At 30.8% G+C, this 15405-nt stretch overlaps 1 protein-coding gene across 1 annotated transcript in view; it reads right to left on the bottom strand.

Moving 5' to 3' along the window:
- The window catches only part of LOC118194795 (RING-type E3 ubiquitin-protein ligase PPIL2), a 114008-nt gene that overhangs the window by 50843 nt on the left and 47760 nt on the right, over positions 1 to 15405 (bottom strand). The window contains exons 8-9 of the mRNA XM_035365998.2: positions 15020 to 15129; positions 1702 to 1822 (exon numbers count right to left, since the gene is read on the bottom strand). Of these exons, the coding sequence (XP_035221889.1) occupies positions 1702 to 1822; positions 15020 to 15129 (231 nt within the window). The remainder of the gene's footprint in view (positions 1 to 1701; positions 1823 to 15019; positions 15130 to 15405) is intronic.

Here is a 15405-nt window from a genome sequence, read left to right as displayed (position 1 = left end):
CGCAATCCAGAAAAGTTATTGCGATTTTTAGAATAGAGAGGGAGAATTAATGTTTTACCGTTAGTTTAAATTATAATTTTGATTCACATATTTTTTATCTTATATATATAATATAGTAAAATTATAGTACAAATTAAGTCCATATTAGGCATGACAATTTTACTGATAGAATGGCAGCATAATCCAGTCTGTTATGTAATAAAATCCCATAAATATTACTCTTTGATTGCTTTTGAACTAATATGGGCATAAATTTCAAGTTGATTACCTATTGAGAAGGTAACAGATACCTGCATAAATACTTCGGTATAAAAAAAGACAACCAAAATTTAGAGCAATATATTGATATCAAATTTTGTGTGAATGGAAACAGTTCTACCAAAATATAAGTATTACTGAAAATGACACACAAAAATGTCATGGAAAAAAGTGATTGTAAAATGAATTGATTCTAAGCTATATTAAATGAGAGAGAAGTATATCAATTTAAAATTTAAAACTAGATAAAACTCAATCTCAAACTGCTACTGTTTATTTAAGGGGGGGAACAGTATCATGACAAATTTTTGCATAAATAGACCAAATCTAAGCTCTAATTGACTAATTTTAAGCATTGCATTAGTAGCCTGGCTATTATTTTAGTTTACTCTTTAGTTATTACAACAATTATTTAAGCAGGCCTAAAAGCTAATCTTTTTACATTATAAATGTGCAAAAAATATTAAAACATATACAGTACAAAGTCTGCAATCCGGACTCGTCGGGACTTCGGCGATTCAGATTAGAGTTTTTTCCGGATTATAGTTCATCAATTTAAATCTGGTAAGATGGCATGCAGAAATTATACAATTAAAAATATGAAACCGTGATTTATAAAATAAAGAGCAATTATGATATATAGGGTATCAAAATTTACCAAAAAAAAAAAAAAAGCTTAATAGTATTTGTTTGTTAACCAAAAGCTTAATAGCATTTGTTTGTTTACCTTATTAAACATTTCTTTCAATGTAAGTTGTTTAAGTTGTTTTGTTTTTTGTGCTAATACTTTCTCTTTAATTCTATAAACAGACATAAATTCTTGTTCAGTTACAAAGTTCCACTGTTCAAGTCCTGTAATTGCTGTGTCGAGAATACCAACTAAGTTGTCAATCGAAATTTTTTCATTTTCAATAACCTCTCTGTAACTTTCTTCACTATCGGAAGCGGTACATCGAAACATGCTTTCGCTTTGTAGATCCTTTGGCAGCTCCAGAATTTGAAACTCTTTTTGACATAATTGAAAGTTCAAGTTAATTTTTATAAAATTTCTCTAACAGTCTGCAAAACATAATAAGCCGGATCCAATTAGAAGATTAAGGAACAGCGCAATCTGCAACGTTAACTGATATGCCTTAGAATCAGTAAACATAATTTTAGCCTAGCTTATACCATCCATTATACATTAAACGCGCATGCGTAAAGCATAAAAAAAAAAAAAAAAATGTGGCTTTGAGGTCCAGATTATAGATCATTCCGGATAATGGACATCCGGATTACGGACTTTGTACTGTAATAATACACAGACATTTAAATGCCTTTAAAATTACAATCTAAAAATTAACATAAATTAAATAGCTTAACTTAGAGCTACTTAAATTTGTTAATTTTTAGATAAACTAAGACTTAATAAAAGAAAACAGTTTAAGACTTATACAAAAATACCTGCTTCATGAAAAGTAGATGGTTCTACAGCAGTAGATGTGCTACTAGCAGCAACAGCACCAGTAGAATAATGTGCAGCATTAAACTTGTCAGCTTTTCTCTTCACATGTGTCTCTTTTTCCTATGAATAAATATTAAATATTTTTAAAATAAAGGAAATATGAATTTCCTCCTCTCTTCTCACTGTTCTTTTCTGAAAAATTTATAAAATAAATGTTATGATTTATTAGAATTATACCATGATTCTTTGAGATTATATTATTTTAATTAATGTACAAATACAAATATATTTTTCAATTTTTATTCTGAAGTTCTGGCTGTTCCAAAATTATTACAAAGAATATTGTTCCTTGTATTATATAGATATGTATGTATATGATATATATATGTATACCTTTGTGTGCATGTGTGTGTACATACTGTATATTTATGAATATAAGCGCCGATAGTGCATTTTTTTATTAAAAAACTTATCAAAAACTCAACACCCACATATAGGCTGAAATGATAGGGAAGGAATCCTATAAAGTTGAAACATGTGGCCAAACAGGTAAAACGGGTAGAATATTTTCCAATGAAACTGTTGTAGAGTAAAACGCAAACATCAGCGATGATAGTTTTAACTTCTGCTAACCCTACATAAAGTTAAGTCATTTTTGCTGTTCATTTGTTGTTTTGTATATGATTTGTAGTATCAGTGCTAGTGTTTTGTTATTTTAATGATGCAACAAACCAGCAATATAAACGATTTCGAAAAAGAAAAAAACAGATAAGTCATTTCAATAAAACAGATAAGTCATTTTCATAAAACAGATAAGTTATTTCAATAAATAAAATTAAAATAAAAAAATTTTCCATAAACTTAAATATTATGAACTCAAGAAATAAAATGCTATACTTGGTAATGTTTGCTTGTGCTCAAGTGACAGAAAAGTACCTACATTTTTTTGAATTCATATATAAGCTAGCCAATGTAATTTAGCTTTAAAAAAGTTTTGAAAATTCTCAGCTTATACATGGAATGTGTGCATATATACAGTGAAAATCATTTAACACGAAAGAGGAAACTGAAATATTTTTTAAGGTATTGCAATGTATATATCTATATACATATATATATACATATTCAACCAAATAAAGTTTAATTAAGTCAAACAACAAAAATGAGCTTTATATTTTCAAATTTCCACAGGACTAGTTTCGATGGTTTTACTGAACCATCAACCTCAGAACAAATGAACAAGATAAGATACAGTGATTCGGTAAGATAAGAACTACTGAACAAGAGTTAAGCTACTGCCACCATCTGTTGATGAAACGAGAACTAAAACATAATTTTCTTATAGGGTGAAGTCAAAGCTGGATTGGAATTAGTGTCGTTAACTAGAACAGAAAGATTTTTTTGAATGTGAAATGCCTCTAGAAAATCTAATTTACCAATGGAAAATGTTTTTTGAATAATTTTGACTGCAGAAAAATTGAAAGTGTGACTTTCGGACCTGCAATGCTGGGCAACAGAAGACTTCTGTTTCCTTTTTTTCTAACCTATGCCTCATGTTGCTTAACGCGAAATTTTAAGGCCATCTTAGTTTGACCAATGTATAGTAAACCACACTGGCAAGGAATTCTGTAAATACCCCAGGAATTAATATCCAGAATGGGATCATTGAGTACAGAAATTGGAATTTTATTGATGGGAGAATAAACAACCCGAAAGTTAAATTTCTCTGTTCAATTTTATAGCTAATTGATGGAAAGAAGGGAAAGACAACAGAATTCTTATAATCTCCTAAAACAAGAGTGTGCCTTTTGGTGTGTGGAGATGAGAATTAATAATTTAACTGCTGGATTAATAATTTTGGGTAAAAAGCCCCTGTCAATAGCTACTGCTTTTAAATAATTTAGTTCTTCATCAAGAGATAGTTTGGAGGAGCAAACTTGAAGTGCACGGAAAACATAGGAATAAAATGAAGCTAACTTTTGTTTAGTCAGATGACATCATTTGAAGTGTGGTAAAAGGCAAACCGATGAAGGTTTATGGTAAACCGTAGTACTGAAGTTGGATGTGTTATGCGTGACCAGAATGTCGAGGAACGAAAGAGATTTGCATGTCTCAGGTTCGAAAGTGAATTGAATAGCCTGCAATAACACGCTGAATAAGTCAGTCTTTCTTATCTTATCTAATCACAATAGCTTATCTCATTCATTTGTGCTTTTGCAGCTGAGGATGATGGTTCAGTAAAACCACTGAAATTAATCCTGTGAGAATTTGAGAATATAATGCTGATTTTTGCTGTTTCACTTCTAAATTAATACTTGCTTGGCATGTTATTGCATCTTAACTAAGTTTATTACAGTACATTTTGTTTACATAGATATGTATATATGCATGTAGTTAATAAAAATCAATGCAACAAAAACATCCACAAGAACTCAATTTAATTCAAAATTTTCAAGTTTTTCGAAAAACAAAGCATTTACCATATTTACTTACATAACGGTCGCACTTTTTTTGCCAGTTTTTCATTGTGAAAGTTTAGGTGCGACTATTATGTGGGGAAATCTACAGCACAATATTATACACTTTTGACGATTTTTTTCTGCTTCAAAACGGGGGTGCAACTATTACACGAGTAAATACGGTATTCAGGTTTTGGAAAATAATCTGATATTTTTCTTTGCATTGTCTGTTTTAGCAGCAAATTGTCAACAAATTATTCAATGTCGTCCATTTTGTTATTCATTTCACCACAGGAATGTGTGTCTAAATAACTGTGCATGCTTTTCATGATGTTCCTCATTTCGGATGACATGGGAACAGGAGCTGCATTATTCGTTTCATTTTTGTCATAAGAATCTGCATCAGGGATATGCAGATTCTAATTAATCTTTTAGCTATGAACAAACTCCAAACTGTCTTTGTCTGACATCATCGGGGCTGTACATACATCATCATCATCTGCTGCAACGAATTCTTCCAATGATGCAGTAGGAAAGCCCAATAATACAGAAACTTTCTCAAACATTTCATTAGGTGCCGGCTCAGGTCCTTCTCCATTTCTTTTTCTCACGCGAACCAAACTCACTGATTTTTACACACACTGCGATGTACTCGTCACTGAATTTCAATGCCAACTGATGAGAGATGAGAGTTTTTAAGTGCCATTTGTAGGGGTTGAAGGTGAAAGTAGCTTAGATAAACAAAACTGGCTCATGTCACAGGCTATTCCGAAAGTAATTTAGAGCCAACTTAACTTCATTTCTATGAAACATGCGAAAACACCTCTCTTTCATTTCACATCTCTCTTAAATCTCACTGGTGCAGCTGGTGTTTTCCATATTTTGTTCATTCCCAGAAGGGAAAATCTTTACATGTTAAGCGATTTTCGTTTCGTGTCCAAAGAAAATAAATAGCAATTTGTCAGGACCGTTGCATTATTTTGTGTTAACTGATGTTTCATCTTAACTGTTTTCGCGTTAAACATATTTCACTGTAATATGAACCAAAACGTTATGACCATCCCCACATTTTTCAATAAACTCATTTAATTTATGAATTGCTTTTATATTTATGTTGATTAGTTAATTACTACAATTTAAATTTCTTTTTTGGTGGATTTTTAATTTTTTATAATGTATCACACATAGAAATTTACAAAGGACTATGCATAAACTAAGAATAATTACAATATATACTGATGAGCCAAAATATGATGACCCTCACCACATTTTTCAATGAACTCATCAGGATGACATGGAGGGCACATGATTAAGTGGGAATGGTATTTAACTGCTGCTTGGAGAAGGTAAGGAATCATTCTTATACTTACTTTCATAAATGATTGGAAAGGCTGCTGATCTAAGTGAATTTAATAGAGGGCAGATTGCAGTGGCCTGAAGACTCGGAATGAGTATCTCCCAAACAGCACGACTGGTAGGTTGTTCTCGATCTGCCGATGTTAATATTTATGCAAAATGGATAAATGATAGTAAAACCAGCAGTAGACACCAAGGTGTTGGACATCCATATGTCATCAAAGAAAAGGACGTTGAGGACTGTCCCGCTTGGTATAGCAAAATCGGCACCAAACAGTGGCTCAGATGACAGCCTAATACAATGCAGGTCCTAGTGCATGTGTTTTGGAACACACAGTTCAGTGGGCACTGTTGTATATGGAACTTTGTTGCAGATGTCCCACCCTTGTGTGCCTCTGTCGACCAAGCATCAGTGTCAACTATGCCTACAGTGAGCCCAGGAACATCGAGACTGGACCATGGATAAGTGGAAGGCAGTTGCTTGGTTGGATAAATCAAGACTTTTCATTCATCACATCGATGGTCGTGTCAGGGTATGCCGTTTTCCAGGTGAACAGTTCCTCCCCTGCTGTACAGCAGGTCATACACAGGCTGGTGGTGGCAGTATTATGCTTTGGAGGATATTTTCATGGGTGGCTCTCACACCCTTAGCTGTGATAGAACTGACCATGAAAACTGCAGACTACCTGAACATAACTGCGCATCAATTGCACCCTCACATGGCGTTTGTCTTCCCAAGTAAAAATGGAATCTTCCAGCAAGACAATGCCCCATGCCACAAGGCTTGAATTATGCTGGAATGGTTCGAGGAGCATAAGTCAAATTAATGTCCTGACCACATAACTTACCAGATCTTATGCCGATATATCAAATTTGGGATGCCATGGAGCGACAGCTGAGAGCTTAAACACCATTAAGTCAGAATATCTCGATTTTACGTGACGATCATAAAGTTTTGGCTCTTCAGTGTATATATATATATGTATGTGTGTAAGGAAGAATAAATAATATATTTAAAATTTGTCCCAATTCAGAACAAACTATATGTGATAATAAAAACCTGAAGCATTATGGTACACGTATGAAAGGGGAAAAAATGTTAAATGAAAAAAAAAGTAATTTACATCTTTTGTTGCATTATCATCAGGGGGTTGTGGTAGGAATGAAGTAAATACATCAACCTGAAGTAATAATGCCAAAAATTAAAAAATTAGAATTTAATATTAAAATAATCTCAGAAAATTAATAAAAGTAATTTTTCTCTTTCTCAGTCTAACTCCTACAGGCAGTAGTAACTAGTGCAAAAAATTGAAAAATTATAGCATTAAACCATAAATAAGGTTAAAATTCTAAAAACAAAATTAGAGCAAGAACTGTTTAGAAAGAAAAAATTAATACGTGCCTAGTAGGACAACACTGGAGATAAGCTTCAAAAAGGAGGAGAAAGTTTCCTGGTGTTAGGATATTGAAATTCCTCATACATTACTAAAGCATAAATAAGGTTTTAAATTACTTGCTTTAAAATGCCATATCTTTCTTTGTTTACATTATGGTAACTATCAGACATTCTTTGAACAATTTTTCTAGTTTTCTCAATTAGTGGACATAGATTTTGATTTTTGATTAATGGACCACATAGTAATCTTCTAGACACTAAATAAGATGGTGGGAATTTTCTCAGAGAATGTGTTGTATTATTGTATTCTTCAGTAACCTGTGGCAGCAATTTGGTCATTGCAATATTACATTGATAAGAATTTAAATTATATTTTAATCTAGTTATAATAATAATAAAGTTATAATAAATCTAGTTATAATAAATATTGATTAACTCTTTCTACTTTACCATTATTTTGTGATCACTTAGCAATATTTAATAACTGCATGACATAATAGTTTCTCAATAGTTCCATAACAGTTTTTTCCAGTAGTTTGGTGAGAAGAGATATTGGTATTAAAATTTTATACAATCCATGTTTCTTTAGTAAACACATTATTAATTTTCTCGAATTTACAGTTACAAACATTATCCAAATTTTGATGATTTTTAATTTCTTTTAATGAACATAAATTAGTTTGTACACACAAATGTTGAAATCCCTGATTTTGCAAGTTAATTCTTAGCTGACATCCCTAATTTTCCTAGTTTTACAAAGGATTCCTAGTTAACATACAGTAGAACCTTTTTACTTCCTTGTACGAAGTAAAAAGGAAGTATTGTAATCGCGAAAAGTTTCAGGCAGCATATTTCAACGAAAATATCCATTTTGACCGCTATCGAATGCAATTTAACGATGTTTTTGTGTGATATCTGTATGTAAGGACAGAATAAAATACTCTTTTCCTTCAAAAAAATTATAAAACTGCTTTAAAATTAATTCTGAAGAGAATTTTTCGTGGCGTCTGTACGAACGTATGTACGTACGTGTGTATCTCGCATAACTCAAAAATGAGTAGCCTCAGAACGTTTAAATTTTGTATATAGGACTGCTATAACATGTAGATGTGCACCTTGTATTTTGGTTGCAATCGGCCGCACCAAATGTATATAAATATATTTATATATATATCCACTCTGTTACTCGGCTCAGTAATCTCAGTTTCTTTACTCTTATATGTTGGTAAATTGTACATTTTTTGCTTTAAAAATGATTGAATTATGTTGTTTTTATCTTCCGGTTAAGGATTCTATGCCTTTAGTAAATCTGTGTGCAATATTTTTAGAATTATCAGCAATTTTAAAGTAGTTTAATTGCGCTAAGCCTTTTTTAATGGCGGCCATTGATGTTTACATTTGAAACAGGAGACTAGTGGATTTGTTGCCAATCTAGAGAAACTTAGCTTCGCAACAACAAAGATAACGCCTTCATTTATTATTTAAATCATGCTTAATCCTTTCTGGGATTTTTTCGAGGAAATAAGCGTTTAAGATTTACTTCGTAATTTTTAATATAGATATTTTGAGTTTTTATGTATTTTTGCCTTCTTGCGAAGTGAGAACTGAATTAATTAAATGAGAAATACTCAATCGTCTGTGAAAAACTGTTTCTTTTTTGTTTTGTTTGCTTAATTTCTTTTATACATCATTCTAGCTTTATTATAGTATTTGAATAGAACATGTGGCAACGATTAGATTATTCTATTCTTTAAATCATATAAATTTTGTGCATTATGAGTTATAATCTGAATGAAATATATAAGTTAACTGTTATATAATTATTGGATTATATAACAGTTAACTTAGTTTCCGTTATAAAATTATTATATAAGTTAACTGTTATATAATTATTAATACTGTTAAGTGAATCTAGCGCCAGAGTGTCGCTACGGTAAACAAATACTAGAGTGAATTTTAAAGAATGCATTTATTCTATTGTGGTTTATGCGCTGTCGGCGAAGTAGATTTAATTCAATTGAATAAGTTTAAATGAAATGCAAGAAAAAATGCATATAATTTAATATTCCAATTTAATATTTCAATACAAGGAAGTCATGTGGTATACACATCAGATTTTTTATATTTTAAATCAAAATCATGCACAGATAATTTTAAAGATCACTGAAACAACCTGTAGATGTTTCAAATTCCTAAGCCAAACTAAAGCAACACAATCAATATATCCAATAAAATGGCTTCTATGGAAAAAGTAATAAAATATGTCTATAGCGTCTACAATTGCTAAATATTCCAATTCAGTGATTGCACAATTTTTTTCATAAGATCCTAATTTTCGAGAATGGAAAGCTATATAGTGCCAGTTACCATTTGGGTGCCTTGTTTTGAAACTGCACCAATAACTTCTTTAGATGCATTACAAATACATGACAGGGATATTTTGTATTACATAAGGTTAAAATGGCTCTTGAAATTAAAACATCTTTTAAATTTTTAAAGGCCATTTGGCATTTAGTTATCTACTTATATGGAATATCTCTTTTAAGTAAATTTGTTAGAGAGGCTCTAATTTTTGCATAATTTGGAATAAATTTATGATAGACATTAATTTCCAAGAAGTTTTTGTAATTCATTAGCATTTTAGGGGGGTTGTCATTTTTAATAACTTCAATATTCACATTACTGGGTTGATATTTTCCTGCTTAAACTTCATGTAATAGAAAATTTATTTTTTCTTTAGCAAAGTGGCACTTTGATTGTTTTAATTTTATATTTTCTTTTTCCCATACATCAAATATTAACTTTAAGATGTTCTAAATGTTTTTCAAAATTTGGGAAAATACTATGATATTATCAAAATAATTTAAAGCATAATGAATTTGATATTTATTTTAAATTTGTCTAACAGCTCTTCAAAGAAACTGGTTGTAAATGCTAATTTTTCAGTATATTTTTCATTTAATTTTATATGCCAATAACCAGATCCTAAATTTGATGTAGAAAACACATTTGCATCCATTAATTGGTGTAGTACTGCATCAATTCTAGGTATGAGTTTGGAATCTGTTCTAGCAATTTGGTTAAGTTTCCTATAATCAATACTCTAGTTTTTGCATTTTCATCTCTTTTGCAGGCTAAAGTAAGTTTTTTTTTTTTTTAAAATTCTTCATTCCTCTAGAATTTGTCACTTTAAACCTCCTTTTCAGCATTTTCATGTGCTTCCTTGATTGCATTCTGTAAACGCCTTGATCAAACTTTACACTGTCATTCCCAGAGTGTACCACTGCTAACATAGTGTATGTTGGTTAGAGCTTTGGCATATTTATACAAGTTAGTAATAAATTCCAGAATCAATACGCATTGGTTACTCTTCCAATAATATTAGAATCTCATAATGCACACATTTCGTCTATTTATTCACTAATTTTACTTTATTTACTTATGCTGCAGCTAATAGCAAGTATTCTCCTGCTACCTCTTTATTTTGCTTCATTGAACAAAAGAAAGAGAAATTTTTCATTTAATTTTTCATACACACACACACACATACATACATACACAGTAAGGCAACATGTATCAAATTCACAGACAACTGGCAGAAATAACTGCACAATCAATAAAGCTATGCAGTAGTAGTACATTATATCAAAATTTCTATGTTGTATTTAACTGGTTTTTCTATATGCAACAATGAACTCATTTTCCAATACAATCATTTTAAAATTACACCATTCAGTTATTATGTATTAGGATTTACATGCATCCATATTTAGTACTTAATTTACAGTTTGCATTTTAATCCTTTGATGGGCACCAGGCACTTTTATCAGTTTTCCTCTCCCAGATGAAAGCTGCAAAATTCCATTTAACCTTTTGAAGACGGGATGGCCATTATAGTGGCCATAGAGACCTCTCTTTGAAAAGACGGGGTTGTCCACTTTGGTGGCCATGTCTTTTCCTCCCATTTTCCAGGCTGAAAAGTGGGGTGAAATGTCAAATTTGACGTCCCTAGGGTTTTAACCACTTATCTCTTTCAAAGGTCTTCCTTGAAAGGTCTTCCTTTTGCGACATAGATGCACCCCTCTGAGAATCCATTAAACTACACACAAGAATCTTTGTTGCAAATAGGAGGTGATTTCTTAAAGGGGGGAAAGCATTCGGTTCAAGATTCCCCATCCTTTGGTAGCTTTTATTGCTACCAAAGCCCCGGCCTCAAAAGATTAAAATACATACAATTTATATATAAGTTAACTGTTATATACCTTTGATTTCTCTAAATGAGATAATAATAAATAATTATGTTCTCTAAATGAGATAATAATAATAAATAACACCTTTGAGTTCTCTAAATGTATAACAGATGGCAGCACTAGTATTCATTCATGGAAATAATATAAATAAAAATTCTTTACAGGTCTAATTTTGAAGCAGTTTTTTTTATTTATTTCTAATGCAATTTAAATTATCTGAACAACAACTTTTGGTGTTAGAATGAATATTTTTATGTAAAAGTTCCCTTTTCTTCTAAAAAAAAAAAAAAAAAAAAAATTGAATTTAATATATTACTTAAGAATGGTTGAAATTAAACGGTTGGACCAAATACATCCCATCAAGCATGTAGGAATTGCTGCTACTAGATGGCAGCACCATTCAAATATTTTTAAATTCAAGTAAAGTATCAAGTATGCTGATAATGCAAATTTTTATTTTTTAATAAATTGCAATAATTTTAAACTTGAAAAATATTTAGTATTTTTTACGAAAGAAATGAAAATATAACTCTGTAACATGAAATGTCATTGAATACTGAATATGTAAGTGATTACTTGCATGATATGTAAGTGTGATTCACCATAGAAAAATATCTTAAGCAGAGGAAAGAGAGGTGAAATGTAAATCATGACGGCCTTCCTTTTCAAACCCATAGCAAATAAAGTACTGGAGCCAAAATCTTTTCTGTTTCAAATCTATTATGAAATCATTAAAAAATATCTAAAAAGTCATACAGAGATCGATTTTTAAAAAAAAATTTTTTTTATTTTGCAAATATATCAATATTTTCTACATAATTATTCAAAAACATTTTTTTATGCTAAAACTAGCACTTTAGATAAGCATGTTAGGAGAATTTACGCTGTGGCAAAAATGCCATTTTACTGCTCTATGTGCACGGTGGGACAAGTGGTATCCCACCATGTCATGAATTACCTAAAAGGTTCACATGTTTTTTTTACCCCCCCCCCATGAAATAATATTGTATGAGGAGCTAGTTATCTATGTGTAAAGTTATTTTTTTTTTAATGCATCGAACTTCAAAGGCTTAAATGCCCTATCCATTAAGGAAATGTCCATACTTTTAATCAATAATAAAACCATAGATTTTTTTAAGTTTTTAAAATTTATTATGGTAATATACAAAACAGCTATCAGCCTCATTCCTTCATGGAACACTTTCTATAAAATACTGAATCATATTCATGTTACACATATGGAAGATTATGATTATGATCAAACATCCATGTAACTAGCCCATTCACGTTGAAAAAAATCAGTATTCAGCAGCCTTATCCCCTCAGCCTCTAGAAGGCTGAGGCTTTTGCAATGGATGTAGTTCACAATTAAATTATTAGCTATTATTATCAGTACCTATTAGCTTGCCCTTTTGCTGCAATAGATTCATCTACCAATATAATAGAAAAATGCAAGCCAATACAGAGGGTGTTCGCACAATTTTGTAAAAGATTTATATGTAAACAAACCATAGAATTTTATTTTCTAATATGTTTAGTCTGATAGCTCTTTTGTTGAACCATCTAGGACATTCTTTTGTAATGCTTTTCTTCCTACCGTGATACAGTCAAAAGTCTTTAATCCGGACTCGTCGGGACTTTGGCGATTCCGGACTATCGGTTTTTCCGAATTATAGATCATCAGTTTAAATCTGGTAAGATGGCATGCAGAAATTATAAAATTAAAAATATGAAACCGTAATTTATGAAATAAAGAGCAATTATGATCTAAAGGCTATCAAAATTTACAAAAAAAAAAAAGCTTAATATTTATTTGTTTACTTTATTAAACATTTCTTTCAACGCGCACATGCGTAAAGCATACTTTACGCATAGTCGAAATTAGAAAATCGCAAACCAGAAAACTATTTGATGTGTATTCATGATATTTATAATGACGAAGAATTTGATTTAAATCATATCAAAGACGGAGTACATCGAGATGAAATACTACATTTAGTAAGGAAATATAAGCCGAAAAAATATAAACATCTGCCCTGAAGATAAGGATTGTGCTGACAGATCAACTCTTCTAGTTCATTGCACGCCGCGACATCCCCTTCCCCACAGAACAGCGTGAAATTGATAAACAGATTTCGGAATGGTTAGAGAAACAAAGGATATGCCTTTATGGATTTTTTGCAGCAATTCCACTTTTTGTTTGATGGACATCAAAACATGCTTTTGCTTGGTAGATCCTTTGGCAGCTCCAGAATCAGAAATTCTTTTTGACATAATCGAATGTTCAAGCTTACTTTTATAAAATTGCTCTAACAGTCTGCAAAAAATAATAAGCCGGATCCAATTAGAAGATTAAGGAACAACGCAATCTGCAACATTAACTGAAATAGATAATTCGATAATTTTAGCTTAGCTGATGAAAGTTTGTAGCTTTGAGGTCCGGATTATAGATCATTCCGGGTTATGGACGTTTGACTGTACAGACTTTTGACTGTAGTACCAAAAATGCAAATGTTCTGTAAATAGGCCCTACTGGAGTGCCAAGTAGATTGCAGCCACAAATGTCAATTTAAATAAAAATAAAATTTAATCTGCCTCAACTTCCAAGTTCCTATTCATTATGAATTAGCATTATATGCAATCAAAATTTTTTCTCTTCAGTATGGATCCTTTGCATTATATGGATCTATGTGGTTCACAATCATTATTTCTGCATTTCTACATCTAAGTGTTCCTTCATCAGTACTTCTAACTTTTTTATTACATTTTTAGTCAGTAGGAGCATCACATATAGAGGGCAATAGATGGCAAACGTTACAAAAAAAAAAAAAAAAAAAAAAAAAAAGAGGAAGGATATTTTTATAACTTGGATGCTATAATTGTAATTAAAACATACATATATTACAGTAAGAAAAGAAAAAGAATTCTCCAAGTTTGCAGATTTCAAGTGCCAATAAAAGGCACTGTCTTATAGAACTATAAAAATTATAAGGCTAATATCATGCACCAAGGAAATTTAGGGTAGGGGTAAACAACACTTTGATACAGTTTTTACATAGTTGCCATGTATAGAAAAACTGGACTGAGCTGTTATTCCATATGACAATAATCATGAGAAACTACATGCTGATAGCTTATTAATAGATACGTGAAATCTACAAACATTTGCATATGGGAGGAAAAAGAGGCGATTTTTATTTTTCAGTAATAAAATTTAATTATCCCTAATACTGCTTTTTTGGACAATTAATTGTTAAAGATCTTGAAGTTAGCTACTTGCTCTAAAAGGGAACCTTTATTTTATTATTATTATTATTATTATTATTATTATTATTATTGAGCTGTAGACAATTTTTTCTTTCTTTCTTAGTTCTTGTCCAACATAATCAGGGAATATTTCTTCAAAATCCTTTTAATTATTGTTAGTTTTATTCTCCCTAATTTTTTGAGAAATTGTGCAGCTCTTTTTCTCCCCTTCCTTTTAAATGAAACTTTGAAATAGTTTTATGACAAAAGTCATAATTTAAAAAAAAATGGCACATGTAACTTATAAAAAAGTCAGTTCTAGAATGGTATATTTTAGTGTATCAATAACACCAAAATCGCCCTAAGATTTTGGATTTATACTGTGCGCTTTCAAAGGCAGTTGCTAGGAGAGGTTTCATTAAATTTATTTGGCACAAAATATTTCATTCTAATTTTCTTTAATCAAATTTTTTTTCTATATTTTGCTTTTGTTGTTTTGTAGTTTCAACTAATAATAACAACACAAATGGAAAAAAAATGCCTTTTTAAAATTTTCAAATAATTAAGAAAAAAGAAATACTTGAATTAATAATAAAATAAAGTTGCTTACTGCCGGTTTATTCATAGCTTCTTTCTTTAACTCATCTAAGACTTCCTTAGTAACAGAATTTATACTTTTCAAGTTGTGATAACTATCTTTGCTTTTCTCCTCTTTATCCTCTATATCAAATCAGAATTAAAAGAAATGAAATTTATTAACACAATTTAATTGACTTTCATTGTGTGAAAATGTAATTACAAATTTACTACTTAATTTTAAAAGGTTTTTCTGAAGAGTAAAAGTAATAATACTAATTCACAAAAAGAAAAGAAAAAAAATAGGCTGTTTTCTTCTTCCACAATGAGTTTTGTAGGGATTTTATCATAAAATCAGAAAATGCTCCTTGTTGCTGTTCCAAATTCTGCATTGTCTAGTATCAACTGAAGGCATGGGGA

Source organism: Stegodyphus dumicola, chromosome 8 (genome assembly GCF_044657685.1).
Source record: "Stegodyphus dumicola isolate Sdum_Otavi_A_Nest chromosome 8, ASM4465768v1".
NCBI lineage: Eukaryota > Metazoa > Arthropoda > Arachnida > Araneae > Eresidae > Stegodyphus > Stegodyphus dumicola.
The sequence above is the reverse complement of the archived record's forward strand: the minus strand, read 5'-3'. Positions and strand labels throughout refer to the sequence as shown.